This window comes from Equus quagga, chromosome 3, assembly GCF_021613505.1.
Source record: "Equus quagga isolate Etosha38 chromosome 3, UCLA_HA_Equagga_1.0, whole genome shotgun sequence".
Taxonomy (NCBI): Eukaryota; Metazoa; Chordata; class Mammalia; order Perissodactyla; family Equidae; genus Equus; species Equus quagga.
Window position 1 is genome coordinate 33,270,496 of NC_060269.1, and position 24,029 is coordinate 33,294,524.

The following is a 24,029-nucleotide window of genomic DNA, read 5'->3' on the forward strand; positions in this document are numbered from 1 at the left end:
AGATTTCTGGCGAACTTTTTCCTTCCTGATAGATGATGGATATGGCCAGTGCTGCTCTTCTCCCTTCTCTCTCAAGTGCTAATGGGATAGCTAGGACTATGGCAACTATCTTTCGACCATGAGAGAATGATCTAAAAATTCTCAGAAAGCCTCTGTTATTAAGCTGTTAGACCAATGAAGCAACCATGGATCTCCAGACTTTTTTTTTTTAAAGATTGGCACTTGAGCTAACAACTGTTGCCAATCTTTTTTTTTTCTGCTTTTTCTCCCCAACCCCCCCCTCCCCCGCCCCCCGCCCCAGTACATAGTTGTATATTTTAGTTGTGGGTCCTTCTAGTTATGGCATGTGGGACGCTGCCTCAGTGTGGTCTGATGAGCCGTGACATGTCCGCGCCCAGGATCCAAACCAGCAAAATCCTTAGCTGCTGAAGCGGAGAGCATGAACTTAACCTCTAGGCCACGGGGACGGCCCCTCCGGACTTTTTAATGCACAAGAAATATAAAAACTTAGTCCCTGTGGTAGGGATTTCTGTAATTCATAGTTAAATATAATCCAGACAGTCATTTTATGAAAATGAGATATAAGATGTGAAAGTATGTGAATGCATGATCTTATAACAAAATAATGCATATTTACTGCATGCCTACTATGTCGAGAATTGTAATAACGCAAATATAGAAGACTGATCCCTTGTCTTCAAGAATTACTAATATACACAGTATAACATTCATATGCTAACGTAGTTTTGGCAGATTACATAAATGCTGAGGGAATTTAGAATAAAAGAATGAACAAAAATATACAGGATTAAAATCAGAGAAGTAAAGGCATTCAAGGGAGTCACTTTTGAACCAGTTTCTGTTCAGGTAAGTGGGATCAATTGGTAGAATAGTGACAAGATTGAAGGTCATTAGATGCTACATATGAAAGAGTAAAAGTAAGAATGAGAGAGTTGTGTGCATAAAACAGACAAGAATATCTGCTTGGCTAGAGCAAAAAGTCTGAGAACAATGAAAATAAAGTTATCAGAGGCAAGGAAGATGCATGGTGTTGACAGGACGCCAGAGGACTTCAGGTCTATTTATGTAGGTAAATTTGTACAGGTAATGTGGAATTAGTATAGATATTTACAAAAAGCCATGTGATGGAATATTGTCAATATTTTTATCTTAGAATAAACTAAAGACCAAATGGTCCAGCTGGGAGCTTCCTGAAACTGGCCTAGACTGATTTGAACGGGGTGAAACTACAAGTGATAATTGATGTGGAGAAAGAAGATGTAAGACTTAGGGTTATTGAGTATGGAAAGATGAAGGAGAGGAGTCAAAATTAGACCAGATTACCAATCTAACAATTGACAATTTCAAGAAAGAAATGAGGAATTCTATTGTAAACAGCCTGATGACTCAGAAAAAAATCCCTGAAGAACAGGTTCCTTGTACCTTCTATTAGCTACTGAATCCTACCTTAAAAATAGGCACTATTTTAAAATAAATAGTAAAGTTCTTTTCCTTTGTCTACAGTAAACACCTGAGTGTGTTATAACTCAATAGCTGGATGGCTCATTCTCGCTTTACTGAAGCTACTCTCCATTTCATTTTGTCACCATATCTATGTAACACGTGATTCTTATAAATTTTAACAGTTGAAAAACAAACAGCTGGCTGAACTCTCTGCTTCAGTCTTTTGGATACTTTGCTTCTTGGTAAGTGATCAGTATTTTGATACTGCTGTAGTAACAACAGGAAATGATCTGTTAAAATCTGGATCTCCAGCTATAGATGAATGCCAGGGTAAAGAGGAGAGCTAGTCTCAGAATAAAATCTATAAAAACAGTTTGGGGAGTTATTTCCAGGACCACAGGGAGAGAAGTGTAATTTGCTCTCAACATCGGAAAAGTAAATGCATAGTGGAAGAACATCTTATGGTGATCATTGTACTGCATCAGTGGAAAGCTTACAGCCACAAATGTAGTAATTAAAATGATTGAAATGGTACATGCTAGAGCTTCAATTATACATGATGTGAAATACCATTTCCTGAAATAATTCACTTGGAAAAAGTTTCATAAGCAGGTAGAGCACTTCTAAATTGGTCCAACTGTAATTTCGCTTATGTTTGCAAAATACAAAGTTGGTTCCATTCATTAGAAAAGACAAGAGAAGACAAACAATGGTGGTGGGATTAGCCATAGATAAAGGAAGGACACTTTCACATAAAATTGAAAAACAGACTGGTTAATAGTACTAAAAAAATCATTTTAACTTCTCATATAAAATTGCCACGGATTATAGATATTTTCTTAGATTTATATTGGGAGGTTTTCTAAGTAATTAGCCTAAAGATTTGTCCTGTTAATAGAATTAATCATTATCATGATAATTAATAAACTAATCCCTAAGGCCTTCTTCTTCCTCTCTCTAAGGCTTTCTGGACACCACTGCACAGAAACAGAACCAACCAAATGGCAGACTATGAAGCACAGAGAGCTTCCTGTAGCAGGCTGGTAAAGGGAGCTTTGTACAGCAAACATGTCCGAACACCATACTTTAGGGAGTCATAGTAGAAGTGGGGAAAGCCAGAACAATGTGGACAAAGGAAGATAATCTTGGTTTAAAGATCCACAAAGCAAAAGTGTCCACATACAATCACAACTACAAAGTTATTATTTTCCCTAATGCTTTAATGTAACATATTTTGAAAATTTTGTCATACTAAAAAGGTAGTTAATGAAATAAACTAATAACCAAGAGTTCAATTAAAAATAAGATTTTATTAAGAATTTTTTAACTCTAACAATTAAGAATTGTTAGAGCAGTAACAATTTTCTAGAACACTAGAAACATAAATATTTGTATTTGATTTGTAAAATTTTATACTCACGAAGATTTATTCTGTAGTGTTTTAATCTGTACTAAATTAGTAGTCATAATGGCTAAAAGAACAGAAGGCATGGTGTCTAAAATTAGTTTTCAAGATTGTCTGTGTTTTAATCATTGAAACCTTCCAAACAAAAGTAATATACAAAACATCACTTGATTCTGAATACACAAATCATCTGTTTCAAATTAATTTTTGTTACTCATATAAAAGAAATGATAATCCAGATTCAAGAATAGTCTTGAAAAGTGAAGAACTAGCTGATATTACAAATAGTCTTTCTTTCCAAAACTCCACGTCCCCCACAATGTCTTCTTTGGCTTCACCTCTATCTTCCTGAACAGGAAGTCAACTCTCTCTTCTCCTCTACACTACATCAATCAATGAAGAGATCTTAGCACTTTAATTTCTGATTTGGTTGGTTAGAGACCTATTATTTCCCCTAGTAGGCTATAAGCAACTGAAAAACGAGGTCCGCATCAGATTTATCTTTGTTTCCTTATTATATCTAATTCAACACCCAATATCTATTAGTCTTTTTAGAGTTGTGTATTTATGAGTGTTCAATGATCTGCTGTATTTTTAAGTTCCAGTCCTATAAGTTTCTTGTGACAATACTTCCTCAGCAAATAAACTAATTTTGAAAGTCTCATACTTAGATTACATGTGAGATTTAAAAATTTAAATCTTTTAACTGCACAGTTTGTCCAATACTCAAAAACATAAACTAGATTACAAGTGAATTAGTGAATTTGCTGTCATTTTTTTAACTGTTAAAGGCTTTTCAATCTCAATTTTTTATTCTCAGATCCGATACAGTAAGACTTATAACTACTTCATATCTAGCATCTTTGGGTAATTCCTATGTGAAACAGGGAGAATAAGTTATTTTAAAATTAGCTATACTGAGATATAATTTACATGCAATAACTGCACATATTTAAAGTGTATAACTTGATAAGTTTTGGCATACATATATACCTGTGAAACCAGTACCCCAATCAGGATAATGAACATTTCTATCATCCTCCAAAATAGCCCATCCTTTCTTACTTCTCCCCACTCCCTATCCTAAACAACCACTGATCTGCTTTCTGTCAATTAGTTTCCACTTTCTAGAATTTTTAAAAAAATAGAATCTTATAGCATGTACTCTTTTTGTACAACTTCTTTCTCCCAGCATAATTATTTTGGAAATTTATCCATGTTGTTGCGTGTATTAATCGTTCATTCATTTTTACTGCTGAGTAGTATTCTGTTATATGGATATACTACAATTTGTTTATACATTCTCCTGTTGATCAACATTTGGGTTGTTTCCAGTTTTGAGGTATTACACATCCAGCTACTAAGAATATTCATGTACAAGTCTTTGTAGGAACAAATGCTTTCTTTTCTCTTGGGTAAATACCTAGGAGGAGAACGGCTGGGTCACATAATAGGTGTATGTTTAACTTTTTCAGAAATTACCAAACTGTTTTCCAAAGTGGTTATACATTAATTATACCCTCACCAGGAGTGTGTGCTCCAGTTCCTCCATATCTTTGTCAACACTTGGAGCCATCTTTTTAATTGAAGCCATTCTAGTGGCTGTGAAATGGTATCACACTGTGGTTTTTAATTTGCATTTCACTAATGTCCAAGGAAGTTGAGCATCTTTTCATAAGCTCATTTGCCAGTCGGATGTTTTCCTTGAAGTGACTGTTCATCTTTTGCTCACTTTCAACTGGACTGTTTGTCTTCTTACTGTTGAGTTCTAAGAGTTATTTAAATATTATAGATACAAATCCTTTGTAGGATATATAATTTGCACTTTTAAAAGAGAAATGCAACTGCTTTAGCAAATTACGCTTTGTTAATGTAATGCATGGTGTACCTGTTTTAAATAATCCTTATAATACGGGGAAGCACTATCTCCGTAATGTTCAGCTACCAAATTTCCCCATGCCTTTAAGATGGTCAGCCAGCTAGCATAAGAAAAATAGGGGAAGAGAGTAGAAGTACAAAATATACTGATTTTCTCAACATTCTTCTTCATCTCTCCTGATGGTAGGAGTCTCTTAGCAAACTATTAGTAGTAGGAGATAACAGCCAGGATCGCGCAAATGATAATTAGTCCTCTTCCTTTTTTTCTTTTAAGCAAACTTTTAAAAAGCAGTTAGCAAATAGTAACATTATTACTAATAAAACTTTCTGTACTTATTAGATTTCTCTGTGACTTAGACTAAAACTCTGTTGTTTACATGAATGTTTTCCTTATCAGACTAAAGAAAAACATCTAATACAGTGCCTAGTACATACTGCTATTACTTTTTTGATTCTTTCCTTTTAATTCCTATCCATGTGTTTTCCTTCAATCTTCTCTTCTACCCTTCCGAGAATCTCACGTTTATACTCGAATTAATTTGCTGATCCCAAGTGATTTTTGGTTATTGACTTTTGGGTAACCCTATAGATCACCTACCACGTTTCTTACTTCAAAAGACAATAAAATGAAAATGACAAAAAAAACCTCTTTGTGGAATTCATAGGAAGAACAGCAGAGGTTCTGTTGAGTCAAAAAGTGAAACCTTTTTTTAATAGTATCCACATAAGTTAGTACTCTCTGCTAGAATAAAACAAACACATAATTATTTTTTAAACTTTGCCATTTAAGACTTCAGTCTACCCAGTAATGCAAGAACCACCAAAGAATCTTTCCCAAACAAGAGCCAATCTGGGAAAGTTCTGTGGCTAAATAATCATCCTCCCAAAAAGTAACAGATATAGGGAAAAAGAAAAAAGTATACAGAATCAAATCTACTCATTTTAAACCATGGAAAGAAAACACATGTAAGCTTGTTTAAAATCTTTTTATATATAAAGAACAATTTCATACATTTTAAAAATTTTCATGAGACCTATTATCCCTCAAGGAATGCTTCAGTGTCAGACACAAATTTGAAACTAATTGTTCTATAAGCTGCACTAGAATTAGGATACACAGCAGATTATACTGGCAATCTCGGATATAGTATCAGGATATAGATAAGTATATTTCATGGAACTAATTACAACACGATTAACTATATTCCCCAAATTAGAATGGTTCTCATCAGACACCTAATACTAAGCTTATTTTGACACAGTTTCTAAAAAGGCCAAGTATTAAAAGAATAAACTTCCTCTGGATAGAAAAAAAAGAAGAAGAATTTTGACCTATTAAAGATAATATCTGTTGATAAAACAGTTTTGTTCCCAAACAGGGGCCAGCCTGGTGGCATAGTGGTTAAGTTTGTGTACTCCGCTTCAGCAGCCTGGGGTCTGCAGTGGATCCTGGGTGCAGACCTACACACTGCTCATCAGGCCATGCTGTGGCAGTATCCCACATACAAAAAACAGAGGAAGACTGGCACACACATTAGCTCAGGGACAATCTTCCTCAAGCAAAAAGAGGAAGACTGGCAACAGATGTTAGCTCGGGGCCAATCTTCCTCACCAAAAAACAAACAAACAAAACCATAGTTTGTTCCCAAACATGCAGTAAATCATTACTCTAATGCATGATCACTATATGAAATAATCACCTGGTTAGTAAAAAATCAGGTATATCTTGAAATTTTCAGTTCAACTGGTTTTCTTTTGATATAAGAAAAAATTTAATGACTGGCTTCAAATCCACTTCTGATAATGTAAAATATGTGGGCTTTATTATGTTAAAGAAAACAAAGATAATATAACCCAAAATTTCTTTATTAAAGTTACAAAAAAATACTTTTCAATGCATACAAAATTGTAAAATAACTGATGCTTTTTTCAATAAAGATAACAGATATAATATTTACTGAAAAGATAAAACAAAGATATGTTTAATGACTTTTGTTCTGTTTTAAGGTCACCTTATTGAACGATACATCATGAAATCAATAGTTGTACATCTAGGAAATTTACCAATGGAGCTCTCTTCCACTGGTGTGTATATTTTAATTTGTCTCATGTGGGTGTCTCTTCCATTTTGGTGATTGGCTAGAACAGCAATCTGTATCATGAATGTACGAGTTGGCTTCTTATGATTATCAGTTAAGGGAACGTGAATCCAGCCACTTGGTTCCACCAATTCCAGTTGCTGCCAAGAAAAGAAAATCAGATTATGTTTTCACCCAATGAATATAACTTATTATAATGAATGCATTCTAAAGTTAACTTATAATTAACATTTTGCTCACTGTGATAATAACCATTATCAGTTACCAGGCACTATTACCATGGTCCCTTTTTACATTTGCTTAAGCATTTTACAGGTACCATCTTAGTAGACAAAATAAAAATAGATGTATGCAGTCTTAGTGTTTATAGAAACTTAAAACATAAACAACATACAACAAACTTATAACATACCAGTAGAGTCAGACATGTATAAATGTATACAGCCAATGGAAGACCTCACTGATACAAGTAGGAAAAGAATCTAACACTAAGCTTCTGGTATATTTTATTTCAAGAACCATGCCTAAGACATCTAATATATAACAATATATCACATTCTATATAAATTACAAGAATATTAACAAAAGAAAATCAGTCATTAAATAAGCATCAGGCAAAGCTTTGTTCTTGGAAAATAGTGATTTATCTCATCTGGATGATAATCTAAACCTAAGATCTAGATTTTTAATTTTTTTCAATAAGAAATGCCAGATACATTTTTTTAATTTTTAATTTTATTTTAATCAAGAGTCCAAACTGTCCTTCCTTAACAAAGGAAGGAAAATTATAAGTCAGAAAGTAAACCTAAGTTTCTAAATATTTTCCTAAAGTTATGAAGTAGTTCCTAAAAGATAAATATTGATTTTTAAATTTTCTTAATTATTGAACACATATGAACTATACGCATCACAGGAAATATAGGCTTATCTTATCAACACAGCCAAACGGCAAAGAGTGTCAAAGAATCTGAATCTGGATTCCATCAGTCACTCTAGCAAAACAATTAAGTGAACACTGCTGTACCTTCTTCTTTTCCTCTTCCCCCCTCCTTCCTTTTCTTTATTTTCTTCTTTCTTTCTCCTTTTTCTTCCTTTCATTCTTTTTCATTCTTTCCTTCTTTATCTTTTATTTCTTTCTTTTCATTTTATGGAGAAGGAGGGTAGGTAGAAAAAAGCAAAGATAGTGCAAGAGAAAGAGAACCGGAATCTTTAAAAAAAGGTAGTTATTTCTAAGATTGAATGATTTCCTCCTTTTAATTACAAAACGTAAGAATAAATGATTCTCTATCACTCATGGTACTTTTAGTAAGTGGCTTTTTATCAAATTCCATTAGCACTAACTTAAAATGAACAAGGCAGAGACCAGATATATCTGGTTTCTATCACTAACCTTTTATTCATTCAGGCAACAAATAGTTACTGATACTTAAAATGTTCAAGGTATTGTTCTAAGTATAGTTAAGCATACAAAACATTAATAAGGCCTTGTTCCTAACCTTAAAAAAAGCTTAGAGGCAGACAAACAACTTCTCTGGCTTCATTCAGTTTCTTCATGTATAAAATAAAGGGATTGGACAAGTTGCCACCCAAGATCCCTTCCAGCTCTGACATTCAATGATTCTAAATAAAAGAAGACAGATGTGGTAGGTAGAATAATGGACCCCCAACGATGTTCCTGTCCTTCCCCAAAATCTGTGACTATGTTAATTTACATGGCAAATGGGGCTTTGCAGGTGTGATTAAGTTAAGGATGGGAAAATTATCCCAGATTACCTGGGTGGGCCCAATGTAATCACAAGGGTCCTTATAAGAGGAAGGCAGGAAGACAGAGGAGGAGATGTGATGACGGAAGCAAAGGTTGGAGTAATGTGACCATAGACAAAGAATGTCAGCAGCTTCTAGAATCTGGAAAAGGCAAGAAATAGTTCTCCCCTGAAAATCTCTAGAAAAGAATGCAGCTTGCTGACACCCTGATTTTAATCCATAAGGCCCATTTTGGACTTCTGTCCTCCAGAACTGCAAGATAATACATTTGCGTTGCTTTAAGCTACTAAGTGTGTGGTAATTTGTTATAGCAGAAATAGGAAACTATTACAATAAATACATGTGGGAGTTCAGAGAAGGGAGAAAGTACTTCTGGTTGGAATAATATATTCTCCAGGTAAATGTACTATAATGAACCTCAATGATGAATAAAAAGTAAAACTAAGATTCTAAATTCAATTCCTTACTAATAGAGAATGTTTTTGACAAATTTAACCATTATTTCTGATAGACTCAATGTTATTTTCATAGCATATCTTAAATGCTTCAGTGTACTAAAAGTTATATTAAGATTTTTATAGCACATATGCTTTTTTGGAATGATATGTGAAGAATTATAAATGTAAATTATTCAATAAATACTATTAGTAAACTACTTCTTTAGAACATATCATAAGATTTATTTATCACAATCACTAAAACTACATTACAAAGTATGTATAATTATTAACATCTCTCAAATGCCTTCACAATCAACTATACTGCCTATACATAAACACCAACTCATGTGTCTATTTCAGTTCTGTTGTGCCCAGTTTAAAATTCTCAGTCATCTCTAAAGTTATTATTCTAATATTGCCATAACTTAACTTATTTCATAGATTCCAAAAACTCAAGTATATGTAACATATATAATTTTTATGATTTGTAAATGTTTGATTAGAAGGTTAATATATTTTAAGCAAAAAAATTATTTATAATATTTTTATATTTTAAACAGAAAATTAATGAAAAGTAATATTTTGCCAATTTAACTTTCTTTTTCCCCGCATTTCTGGTTTGGACCTCAATAAACAAAATTGGCATCACCATTAATATGTAAATTTTTCTATATTCTTTTTTGTTCTTTTTTTCTACCATCTCCCTTTTTGGCTCTTTTCTCCATAGATTTACTCAATTAACATTTTTTATTGGCATGTCTACTATATGGAAAAAATTCTGCTAGCCGTAGACGAGGGCATGTGTTGGCAAACTTTTTCTGTAAGGGACCAGACAGTAAACATTTTAGGTGTTGTGGGCCATGTGATCTCTATTATGACTACTCAACTCTGTCTTTGCAACGTGAACACAGTTATAGACAATGTGAAAGTGAATGGGTGTGGCTATGTTCCGATAAAACTTTATTTACAAAAGCAAGCCACAGGCAAGAGTTGATCCATGGGCTTCATTTTGCTGACCCTTGACACAGGGAGTAGTTATTGACGGAGCCTACCCTCAGAAAGGTGAGATAAGTTTGTGAAATAGATAAGCTGTCTCAGTCAGGAGACATACAAGTTATTTTTAGAGAGAAATCACTAAGTAAGAATCAAGTTGTTAACAGGAGAAATGAAGAGGCCAAGGAGAACACTAAGGTCTCATGGAGGGAACAAGTACAAGAAGTGCAGTTCTAAGGCTGGGGGAACAAAGGAAAGAGGCTGAGATTATTAAAACTGGGAAGTTTAGAAAAGGGGTCCAGTGGAACTGAAACTCAGATCTCTGAAATGGGAGCTATTTGGCTGGTGTTACTGTCTCTGGAAGAAGACCTTTGTGAGGGTGGTATATAGACCTCTGAGGAATGGGTGCCGACTGGCTAGCGGTGCTAGTATTTCTGATGCGGGGCTTCATGAGGCTGGTACTGTGAGCGTTATAAAAACTACAAACTGGACTCAGGGATTGCTGTGGGAAGGAACTGCTGCCATGAAGAAACAATGCTAGAATGACGGGAAGCAAAGAGGATACAAACAGAAAGAAGGAAGTCCCTTTTTCCTCTTCCTGCCTTGCAGTCTCCCTCGAGTGCCCCCTTTTGTCAGAGCCTAACAGATATGCAAGGGCTCCATGCATATCACATCTCTACTGGCAACTATTATGTGCCAAACAATGTTCTAAGGACTGAAAATACAGTGGTAAATAAGACAAATCATACCTGAAAGAACTACTCAAAGAGGTACAAATAGAATTTAAAGATGATAATAAGACCTTATGAAAGAAGTCATAATGAAAATACTAGCAGTGAGGAAGAAACCCAAAAAAAACAGTTAACCAAAAAGAATAAATTAATATGTTTATAAGATAAAATGTAAAGGTCAATAATAATTCCTTGAAAAGAATGCTAGGATAATAACAACAGCAAGCTCTTATATAGCACATACTATGTGCCAGGTACTGCTCTAAGTGCATTACATAAATTAATCTATTTAATCCTAGCAACGATGCAGGTAATATTATTATCCTGATGTTACAAATGAGACAACTGAGACACAGAATGGTTAAGTAACTTTGCTGAATCACAAAGCTGGTAAGTGGCAGAACTGTGATTCAAATGGGCAGTGTGATTCCAGAGACTATACTTTTAAACACAGAATGTGTTTTACACAATGTACAGATAATAACTTAGTAGTAATAATTTTATCTGAAATCCTATACTATACAAATAAAACATGAAGCAAAGGAAATATGGGCAAGAGAAAATTGGCTGAACTCATCACAATGCAGTTTCCTTTATGTCACACATAACTATACATATACACATATGACATAAAGGGAACTACAAAAGGGAACAATAATAGAATTAAAAGTGGAATGCCAATTTCAAAATCTCTAGAGAGGAAGAAATAATATTATTTATTGTAAAAGAAGTTTTAAAAAAGGACATGGCAGCACGATATATAAAGAGCATAAAATAAGTTGGGAAAAGATGCGTACATCAAACACTGCTTTAAAAAAGTTCAGGTTCTGGGGCCGGCCCCATGGCCGAGTAGTTAAGTTTGCCGGCTCCGCTTCGGCGGCCCAGGGTTTCGCCAGTTCAAATCCTGGGTGTGGACACAGCACCACTCATCAAGCTATGCTGAGGCGGCATCCCACAGGCCACAACTAGAAGGACCCACAACTAAAAAAAAAGAAAAAGAAAATGCACAACTATGTACTGGGGTGCTTTGGGGAGAAAATGAAAAATAAAATCTTTAAAAAAAAAATTCTAAAAAAATAAAAAAGTTCACGTTCTCTTAAAGATATGCTAGTGAAATGTGCCAGTCACAAAAGAACAAATACTGTATGATTCCATTCATACGAGGTATTTAGAACAGTCAAATTCATAGAGACAGAAAGTAGAATGGTGGTTGCCAGGGGCTGCAGGGAGGGAGGAAAAAGGGGAGTTATTGTTTAAGGTGTATAGAGTTTCAGTTAGGGAAGATAAAAAAACCTCTGGAGATGGATAGTGGTGATGGTTGCACAAGAACATGAATATACTTAACGCCACAGAACTGTACTTATCAACGATTAAAATGGCAAGTTTTATCTTATGTATATTTTACCACATAAAAAAAAAAAAAACTCAGGTTCTCTGTTCAAAGTCAAAAAAAACTCAAACCATGTGGAAATACTGGAATCCTAAAACACTGCTGGTAGAAATGTAAAATGGTGCAGCCACTTTGGAAAATCACTCACAGTTCCTCAAAAGATTAAACATAGAGTTACCAGAACCCAGTAATTCCACCCTTAGGTATATCCAAGAGAAATGAAAACATAAGTTCATGCAAAAATGTGCACACAAATGTTTGTAACAGCATTATTCATAATAGCTAAAAGATGGCAACAACCCAAATGTTCATAAACTGATGAATGGCTAAACAAAATGGGATAGATCCATACAATGGAATGTTACTTGGCAATAAAAGGAAACGAAGCACTGATATATGCACAACATGGATGAACCTTGAAAATAGGTGAAATAAGCCACTCACAAAAGACTGCATTCTGGATGATTCCATTTATATGAACATCCAGAGTAGGTAAATCCATACAGACAGAAAGTAAATTGGTAGTGGGTTAGGGCTGGGTAGTGGGGAGGAGGTTGGGAAGTGACTACTAACTGGTACAGACTTTTTGGGGGGGGGGGGGCGATAAAAATGTTCTAAAATTGATGTGGTGGTGGTGGCACAACTCTGTGAATACACTAAAAACCACTGATTATACATCTTAAATCAGTGAATTGTATTGTATGTGAATAAAGCTGTTATTTTAAAAAACTCAAAATGTAACTACATATCATCTAAAAAAGCGCAAATCTGTGTTTTAACACAGGAATTAACAAATATTCTAAATACAAGCAAATGGTATAAATATATTTGACAGATGAAACCAAAAAGAAAGCAGAGCTAAATATTAATTAGATTCTAAAGTTTTTCTGGGGGAAAAAAAGGAGGGGTTTGAAGAGTTAAAATCTGAAAAAGAAAAATGGGGGTAAGGAATAGGGCTGATAATTCTAGACAGCAAAACCTAATATAAAGCTACATTCAATAAATGGTATGGTACTGCATTTCAAATCAGTAGGTGGTATCAGTGAGGATACATCTGACTGTAGGTAACACAAATCTAACTCAGTGAGGCTTAAACAATGAGGAAATTTATCATCTCACACAATAGGAATGCCTGAGTTAACACAGTAACAGAGTAGGTCAAGGATGCTATCTAGGACTCAGGTCCTTTCATCTTTTCATTCTTCCAACGTGGGTGGGTTAGTATTGTCCCCAAGCTAGCTTCCCTTACAGTCACTAGATGGCTGCAGCACTCTTCCAGAGGCAGAAATCAAGTACTATTCCTCTCTTGGATCCCTTTTGAAGAGCAAGCACACCTTTGCAGAAGCTCTTATTAAATATCCATCCCTAAGTCAATCATCAGCAGAGAAGCAGGACCACCATGATTGGTTTGGCTCAATTAGGATTCACTCCCTGGGGTTGGAGATGGTGGCAGTACATGGTTACTCTCTGGAGGAAATAGAGTAAAATTGGAATTCTATCAGAAAAAGAGTTAGAGAGAACAGTAATTGAGTAGAAAACCAACAGCTACAGCGAAGAAAGAATGGCTTAATCAAAAAATAGTACTGCAACAACTGGTTGCTTAAATAAAAAGTTTAGATTTCAACTTTATACCAAATACAAAAGTAGACTCCTAAAGAATTAAATATCTATACATACAAACAATCATAACAACATAAGTACAACAGCATTAGGAAAAATATATAGGAGTATGTTTATAATCTTTTGGTAGGGTTCACCATCCAAAGCAATTCACAAACCCAAATATGATGAAGGAAAAAAAACCAACAAATTTGACTACAGGAATATCAAAAAATTTTTATAAGACTAAAAACAAAGTAAAAACAAATAGTAAACTGGGGGAAAAAATTTGTAAATTTCACAACAAAGGATTGATATTTTAGTAACAATTATAAGAAAAAATAAACACTATTAAAAAAATCGACATATATCATGTACAGACCATTCACAAAAATAAAAGAGAAATGCAATGGGCCAACAAACACCAGAAAATTGTTCAATCAATCTCACTAATAATTAAATAGATACAAGTTATACACATAAAACACATATCAGATTCGCAAAGATTAAAATAATTAGGAACACTTGAGTATTGGTGAGGGAAATATATACTCTCATAGACTGATATGGAAATTAAATAGGTATAACCTTTCAGAAGAGTACTTTGGTTAACACCTATCAAAATTTTTAGAGTAACTCCACTTCTAGAACCATAGGAAAATACTTAAGACAAGGGCACAAGGATTACATGGATAACAATATTCAGAATTGGAAATAAGTTAAATGACCACCAATAGCTGGGTAACTGTGGTAGCCAGACCCCGAGATGACCCCTGGTAATTCAGGCTCTTGTGAAGTACCCTTCCACAATGGATTAGGGCTGGCTTTGTGCAACCAACAGAATATGTCACAAGTGACGATGTGTGACTTCTGCAGATAAGTCACAAAAGGCATTGCAGCTTTTGCCTAAGTCTACTAGATCACTTTCTGGGTCAAGCCAGCTACCATGACATGAAGACGCTCAAGAAGCCCCTTGGAGAGGTCCATGAGGAGAGAAACCTAGGTCCCCAGCCGAAAAGTAGCACCAATCCGCCATCCATCTGAATGAACCACTTTAGAAGTGGATCCTCTCATCCCAGTCAGTCTAGGTGACATACGACACTAACGGCATGAGAGACTCCAAGAGAGAAATGTCCAGTGAAGCTCCTTCCAAATTCCTGAACAGAAACCATGAAAGGTAATAAATGATTACTATTATTTAATACTACTAAGTTTTAATGTGATTTCTTATACAGCAAAAATGAAATATAGAGTGGTTAAATAAATTATGGTCCATCCATATCCTGGAATATCTTGTAGCAATTTAAAATGATGTATCTCTACATATATTTGCAGCTATTTACAGCTATATCTGGGTAATTTTAAAAAGCAAACTACTAAATAACATGCTTTGCATGATTTTATATATATATTTTTAAAGATTATTTTTGTAAGGATAAAGTCAAAATATAAATAGGCAATATCTAGAACAGTGAGAATACAGATCATTTTCATTTTATTCTAACTCTATGTATTATCTATGTTTTTCTCAATAAATATGTATTTATCTTATTAAAAAAATCTATTTTTAATTTGGTGGTGGTTGGCAGAGGGACTCAAAAGAGGAAAAGTTTTCAGAAAGTTTCAGTATCTAATTTTAACAACTCATTGATAGCATTCCTTTACTCCACCAATAGAATCATCCTTCTTGGTGTTTTCAACATCCACAGAGATAATCCATTTAATGATCCGGATTCTCCTTTCCTCAACTTCTTCACTTCCAACAATTTTTATCTCCACTCCACCTCAGTTATCCTTCCCACAGTTATATTCTACAGTTGAAATCTTGACTTCAAGCATCCCCATCTCTATAGCCTCCTAAGTCACCAGCTTTCTCTAGTGACCCCACTGCAATAGCATTAACCCTAGCAAAACAGCTAGACTATTGATTCCACCTACTTTTTTGCTGTTCATTAACCCACACAGTATCTTCAGTTCCCACTTTACCTCAACAACATCCTATAGTTAATCATGATTATCAACTCCTGTACACACTTTATTCAAATGTCCCTCTCTCATTGGTTCATATTTTTTGAGGAAAAAAACAACAATCCTGGTTAAACCCAACTCTCTGCCTATTGGAAAAAAATAACCAACTGTGCTGACTGGTTCCCACTTTAAATTCAAGACGACAAGTCTATATTCAAGTGTACATTTCTTTAGAAAATTTGCTTTCACTGTCTCTGGGATGGCTGTTTCTGAGCTGTTCCCTCAAATCCTAACACTTGGTCTAACCTTCTCTCTCTAAGTTAATATCTTCTTTCACTAAGAAAATAGAGCAATTAGAAAAAAAATACTATCTTCTCATCAACTGTTATACAGTAGTTAAACCGCTACTGCACCTTTTTGAGGCCAGTTCTTCTATTTACTCAACAGATCCCATCCTTTCTTTCCCAACCAAAGACTCCGCTCCCACAATAAACATCTCTCCAAATCATTTTCTCTTCCCGCTGGATCACTGTCATCAGCATACAAACATTCCATAATACTTATTATCTTAAAAAATTAAAAATAAAACCCTTTCTTAGTCCTATGTCCTCTTCCACCTACTGTCCCAATTTTCTGATTCCTTTCACAGCAAACCCCTTAAAAAGTTGGTTTTAATTTTTCACTTGCTAGTTATCTTTATCCCACTCCAATGTGAATCTTGTCCCTATCGCTGAAACCAATCTTGTCAAATCAATTCCCTCTCAGAACATGTCTTTGATACAGTTTATCATTATATTCTGGATTTTATCTAATGATGTGCTTGACTAAGACCTATTTATATTTTAAATTTTAAGGCTTTTAAAGCTTTACATATCATAGTTTAAACACAGTTTTGTATACAAAATATGTAACATGATTTACTAAAGATAGTAAGAAATGTTGTAAATGACAGAGAAAATAACTGGCAATTCAGTAAAGACAGATAAAATTAAAGATTAATAAAGTTAAAACTTATTAATGCTAAGCTAAATAGGATACTTGAAATTATGTGCTTAAAAATACATCTACCTGAATGAGCTTAGAAGTGGATCCTTCCCCAGTGGAGCCTGTGATGAGACTGCAGCCCTGAACAATATCTTAACTGCAGCCTTGTAAGATCCTAAGCAGAGGATGCAGCTAAGCTATGCCCAGACTCCTAACTCACAGAAACTGGGAGATAACAAATACGTATTGTTTTCAGCCACTAAGTTTGTAGTAATTTGTTAGACAGCAATAGAAAACTAATACACAAGGGCAACAGATGAATACTGAATATTGAAAAATTTATATAACACTGGTGAAAATTCTACAATAAAAAATATCTAGTGCTTTACAAGTGTTTATAACTAACCCAAATAGATAAAACAAACTGAGACCATTCCTAGTATTAATTTGAAATAAATATTTCTTCAATATTTCATTTCATTTCATTACTTGACCATGATCCTGTTTAGTCAACTTAATTTTACTTGTAAAATACATGTTTTAGGGGCAATGTGCATAGCAGGTATTCCACTGAGTGGCAGGAGAAGCCACATAATAGACCACAACTTCAGTACTGTCAGCCCAAAGCTTACCAAGTCACTTCTGAATGGGAGCTATCACCTTTCCTCAATATTCCTTCCTTGACATCAGCTGCTATGGTACAAAGCCCATGATGGTGAAAACTGTACGTAAATACAATCCATTAGTTTCTCCATGAAGGTTTCTCTCAGTCCGTCCCTGGGATCTTCTACTTCCTATCAGCAACCTCTAAGTCACTACCTGTACTCCAGCTGTGATTTATTTAAGAGCAGGTGTACCCCTCCAAGGATACACTGATTAAAAATACTAAGTCCACAACAAGCAAAGCTTACATTAAAACAGAAGTTATTCATCAATAAAAGTCATGTCAAATATTAAATACAAAGTTGTTTACATGTACTTTCTTACTGCTAATCACAGAGCCCTGGAAAATAAATGAAAGAAGAAACAACTACTTGATAGCTGATTCAAGAAAGTTATCCTCTGCTCCCCACTCTCACAACCTTCTCCTCCTTCATTAACCATAGCTGTGACTTGATGAAATTCTATAGAATCTCAGTATCAGAACTTTCAACACGTGAAGCAGAAGATTCTGGAATTTTAACCATTCTTTCACTTAAGAAGGAACACAACCAGTTAACAGCAATGATGACCTACTTGTAGAGAAAGGAAATCTAATATGATCCTAAAGAAACTTCAAAAGTTCCAAATGTGTTAAAAGTAAAGATATCACAAAAGCAGCTTAAAAAAGACAGAATCCGACTCAAAGAGCTCAGTATAGAAAGCAAGGTCTTTTGCCCTAGTGAAGAAGGCGACCGCCTAAGAAGGTGAGTTTGAGGTCAAAATCAGTCACCCTGCTATAGATGGTCAAGACATTTATTTTGGACTAGAAACTGTCACAAAAAGTTTCTATACAGAGAAATTTACTCCCAAAAGAGATCCTGGAGAGTTAAGACTATGTAGCTTACCTGTTTTAAAGAAAGAAGAACAAAAAAGAGAAGAACTAGAAAGAATGTTCTACTAATCTACATGAACAATTCTGAATAAATCTGAAGTCAATATCAACTAAAATTAAACAATAATTTCATCAAAAGCCCAAAATAGTAAAGAAATGTTAAAAAATTGCAGAAAATTTTTGAACAGCAACAACAAAATACTACTTCCCAAGTTAACTAGATTTAACTATCATTAAAAAGAAAACCAGTAAATATAAACACATGCATAAATACATAATAAAATTTCACCTTAGTTCTTTTACAAAAGCAAGGCTAAAAGTCTTATCTAAGTAATGAATAATCAAGAAATGATAGAAATAGATAAAAATACATAGTACGGTGGAAAGAACATCAGACCAGATGTCAAAAGAAGACCAAGATTTGAATTCACTTCTAGTCTTGAGTTTAAGTAAATTACTTCTCCTTCCTAGACTTTTACTTCTCCATCTATTAGGTTCAACCATCTAAAATTGTCATTTTTGTAGATCAAAAATAAAATTAGGGGTCCAGCCTGGTGGGACAACGGTTAAGTGCACACGTTCTGCTCTGGCAGCCCGGGGTTCGCCAGTTGGGATCCCGGGTGCGGACATGGCACTGATTGACAAGCCATGCTGTGGCAGGCGTCCCATATATAAAGTAGAGGAAGATGGGCACAGATGTTGGCCCAGGGCCAGTCTTCCTCAGCAAAAAGAGGAGAATTGGCAGCAGATGTTAGCTCAGGGCTAATCTTCCTCAAAAAAACAAAAAAATAATAATAAAATAAAATAAAATTAGGATTTTATTCCCTTTTTTTTTTTTTTTTTTTGCTGAGGAAGATTCACCCTGAGCTAACATCTGTTGCCAATCTTCCTCTTTTTTTTTTAAAGATTTTATTTTTCCTTTTTCTCCCCCAAACCCCCCAGTACATAGATGTATATTCTTTGTTGTGGGTCCTTCTAGTTGTGGCATGTGGGACGCTGCCTCAGCATGGCTTGATGAGCAGTGCCATGTCCGCACCCAGGATTCGAACCAATGAAACACTGGACCGCCTGCAGTGGAACGTGAGAACTTAACCACTCAGCCATGGGGCCGGCCCCCCTTTTTTTTTTTAATGTGAGCCACCACCACAGCATGGCCACTGACAGACAAGTGGTGTGGTTCTGTGCCTGGGAATAGAACCCAAGCTGCCGAAGCGGAGCAGGACGAACTTTAACTAGCAGGCCACTGGGGCTGGCCCTGTACAATTTTTACGCTTTCCTCATAGGAATGTTGTAAGATAATAAGTTTCATTATTGCTAAATCCATGGGATCCTTTTCAGCGCAAACCTTCTTATCCTTTCCATATAACTTGATGCAACCTCTTTATTGAAATGTTCTCTTCTTGTAGAATCCGTGATTTCACCTTCTTCAGGTATTCCCCCTACTTTCTTCTGTGTCTCTCTGGAGACCCCTCTGCCTGTTCCTTAAGTGTTACATTCCTCACAGTTCTGTCCGAAAACTAGTCTCACAATACAGTTTAATCCACACAACTGTCCTATACAATCGTATCCAGATCCATGACTTTCAGGTACCTCAAGTGGCTATATGCTGATGTTCAAAATTCACATGGAAAAGTCTGGACTTTAAAAGTGTCTCTTTTTAAATTCAAGACAATGGAGTAGTTTGTGGCATACCAATGTTCCTGCTGAAAATAACTACAGGTAAAATTCAAAAATCATCATTTTACAGTTATCAAAAGAGTTGCTAAAGCAAAAAGGACTAGACAGGGTCAGGATTCCAAGGAGGAGAAACCTCAGACAGGTTGCTGGTCTTTCTGCACCCACTTTAACCACAGGGCAGGGGCATTTATTCACTCTGGGATGAGGCAAGATGTGGAGAACTGTTGTTTTGCCCAGGTAGAGAGTTGCTTCTTGAAGCCAGAGAAACATGCAGAGCTAATACTAGCAGTCTTTCAGAAAAGACACAATTAGAGACTTCAAGAGCTTCAAGCACACAGTCTATTTTCCCCTCAAAATATCTGCCACAATGAAGTTGCCTGGAATTGGAGGCTGAAGGAATAACCAAGGGGTCTCTGAGAAGCACAGTAGAGTTTCTGACAATCTGTCAGGGCTGAGGAAACAAATACTAGAGTCTAGAACCTGCCAGGGGGAAGGACCCCAGCAAACACACCAGGTCCCTAAATGAAAGGCCTGCGTGCTATGAGGTAAGAGTATTAAAGAACAGAGATAGACGCAACCTTACCAAAACTGCAACACAGCCTTAACTCAACTGAGAGACTGAGAGCAAAGCTTCTCAATCTGTCTGCCTAGCACAAGAAAAAGCAAACTCTCTCTAGAGAAAAAGCAATGAGAATGAACAATCTATAACTATCCAACTAAATAGATGGCTCTCACAAATATGCTGAGTAAAAGAAGCCAGACACAAAAGAGTATATGCACAACATGATTCCATCTTTACAAAGTAAAAAATAAAAAAACAAAAACAAAAAGATTAAAAAAAAAAACCAAGTGAAGGTAACCTATACTATTAGAAGTTAGAATAACGGGTAGCCTTGAGGGAGCATAAGGAAACATAAAGAGGTTTCTGGATTCTTATCTGGTTACTGGTTACATAGGTGTCTTCAGTTTATGAAAATTCAGTGAGCAGTTCACTTATTATATGTAGACTTTTTTGTATCAATATGAAAATTAAAAATTAAAAAAAAAGACCCAGATCTTTCTGTTCTGTCATACTCTGTGTGTCTGTGACGTCTGCAGCAGCTGCAAGCATCATGTTCTCACACAAAAATGTTCAAAAAGGTTTTTTCCTCTTTTAATTACAGAGGAAAATATTTTCCAGAAGCTATCAGATCTCTCATTGGCCATGGTTGGATCACATGTCTATGTACTAGATGAAAGGGAAGTTGGAAATGGAGTATCAGGCACTTTCTGTTTTAACGGTGGAAAGTGGTCTCTGTTGGCAAGGAAGAAAGATGGAAGAATGTTGCATAGGTAATCAACACTATCTGCTACTCAGGATTATTATTAATAGCCACTTAACTAGTCTTGCTGTACTTTTGTTCTCCTCTAGTCTAAACTTGGATTAGCAACAGTCATTTGATAAAAATGTAAACTTGAAAAACTTTTCACTAGCTTCTCATGATAATAAGAATAAATCCATGATTCTTAACACAGATTGACAAGGCCCTTCATGATCTGGCCTCTACGTACCTCTTCAGCCTTAACTTGAATGGATGTTCACCTACATTTTAGCCATCTAATCCGAAATAAGGCAATAATTATACTGTGTAAGAAACTGACTCTAAAACTATCCCAAAGATCAAGAGATGGCAAAGAGGGATTAATTGTATGTCATTTAAAATGGGTCATCTTACACCATTCACAAGAATTAACTCAAAATGGATTAAAGACTTGAATGTAAGACCTGAAACCATAAAACTCCTAGAAGAAAACATAGGCAGCATGCTCTTTGACATTGACCTTAGCAGTATCTTTTTGAATGTCATGTTTCCCCAGGCAAGGGAAACAAAAGAAAAAGTAAACAAATGGGACTGCATCACACTAAAAAGCTTCTGCACAACAAAGGAAACCATCAACAAAATGAAAAGACAACCTAACAATTGGGAGAAGATATTTGCAAATCACATATCTGATAAGGTATTAATATCCAAAATACATAAAGAACTCATTCAACTCAATAACAAAAAAACAAACGACCCAATTACACAATTAAAAAATAGGCAAAGGATCTAAACAGACATCTTCCCAAAAAATATATATAGATGGCCAACAGACACGTCAGATGTTCAACATCACTAATTATTAGGGAAACGCAAATCAAAACCACAATGAGATATCACCTCATGCCCGTCAGAATGGCTATTATTAAAAGAAACAAGAAATAATAAATGTTGGAGAGGATGTGGAGAAAAAGGAACCCTCATCCACTGCTGGTGGGAATGTCAACTGGTGCAGACACTATGGAAAACAGTATGGAGATAGTCTTGAAAAAATTAAGAATAGAACTACCATATGATCCAGGTATTCCACTTCTGGGTATTTATCCAAAAAACATGAAAACACGACTTTGAAAAGATATTTGCACCCCGACGTTCACTGCAGCATTATTCACAATAGCCAAGACTTGGAAACACCCTAAGTGCACATCAATGGATAAATGGATAGAGAAGATGTGCTATATATGTATGTGTGTGTGTGTGTATATATATATATGTATGTATATACACATGCACACACACATACATAGAATGCAATACTACTCAGCCATAAAAAAAAAAGATGAAATCCTGCCATTTGCAACAACATGGGTGGACCTTGAGAGTTATGCTAAGTGAAATAAGTCAGATGGAGAAAGCCAGACACTGTATGATTTCACTCATATGTGCAGGATAAACAACAACAATAACAAACAAACAAACCACATACAGAGAATAGATTGGTGGTTACCAGAGGGGAAGGGGCAGGGAGGAGGGCTAAAGGGGTGATAGGGCACATGTGCACGGGATGGATGGTAATCAGTCTTTGGGTGGTGACCATGATGTAGTCTACACAGAAATCAAAATATAATGATGTACAACTGAAATTTATATAATGTTATAAACCAATGTTACTTTGATAAAAAAAATAAACTTTCAAAAAAAATAAAACAAAATGGGTCAAGTGTCATAAAGATAGATATTTATCCATATCCATATATATATATATACATATGTATACACACACACACATATGGAGATAGATATATGAGAGCAAAAATTTTAAAAATTAACCAAATTTAAATGAATTTCTTGGAAGACAAAAAAACAGAAGGGAGAAAAAATGAAAAAATCTGTGGCTCAATACAGGAGGTATCACAGCTAACAAATGTGGATTCAGAAAGAGAAAACAGAGAGGAAAAGTATGAAAGAGCATAAGAGCACTTCCCAGAACTGAAGGACAGGTGTCTCCTCCCTGATGGGATCCACTGACCACCTAGGGCAATGAAAGAAACACACACACACACACACACACACACGCATGGTATAGCATCCTGAAGTTTCTTAACATCAAGGATAAGGAGATTATAAAAGCTTCTACAGAGAAAAATAGGTCACATGCAAACAATCAGAAATCAAAAGTGGCAGTGAATTCCTCAACGTTTACACTGAAAACTATGAGGCAATGGAGAATGTGCTTCAAATTCTGATGAAAAATTATTTCCAAACTAGAATTCCATACCCAGCCAAATCATCCCTCGAGGGTGAGATTAAAATAAAGTTTTCAGTCATGCAAGGTTTTAACAATTTTACCTCCCACGTGGAGGATGCATTCCACCAAAAAGAAAGTAAATCAAGAAAGATGAAGATGGGATCCAGGAAACAAGGGATCTACCAAAAGAGAAGGTGAAGGAAATTCCCAGGATGATGTTGAAGGGATGTCTTAAGAAAACAACTGTTAGTCTGGGTGCTCGGAGAAACAGGCACCAAGACACGAAGAGATGTACCAGAAATTTATTACAGGAAACATCTGTGAGAGAAAGTGGGGGGAGCTGGGGAGGCTGGAAGAGCTGTCAGACAGCGATGCAGGTCTGACCCCAGGGGAAGGAGACAGGGAAGGAAGGTTGAATGGCTATGTGTTAGATTGCAGTGCAGTTCTAGGTAAAGTTCAGTAAGACCATCAGGGACTCCTTGCGCCAAGGCTGCCTGTCAGAAGGGGCCAGAGTCCCCAGGAATGAGCCTGCTTTAGCGCCTCTGTTGTACTCA

The 24,029-nt window shown here is 35.5% G+C and overlaps 1 protein-coding gene across 2 annotated transcripts in view; it reads right to left on the bottom strand.

Moving 5' to 3' along the window:
- Positions 1-6,284: 6,284 nt before the first annotated feature.
- ANAPC10 (anaphase promoting complex subunit 10) overlaps positions 6,285-24,029 on the bottom strand; it is an 83,044-nt gene continuing 65,299 nt past the window's right edge. For both annotated transcript variants that reach the window (XM_046655657.1, XM_046655658.1), the window contains exon 5: positions 6,285-6,986. In XM_046655657.1, the coding sequence (XP_046511613.1) occupies positions 6,756-6,986 (231 nt within the window). In that variant the 3' untranslated portion in view covers positions 6,285-6,755. The remainder of the gene's footprint in view (positions 6,987-24,029) is intronic.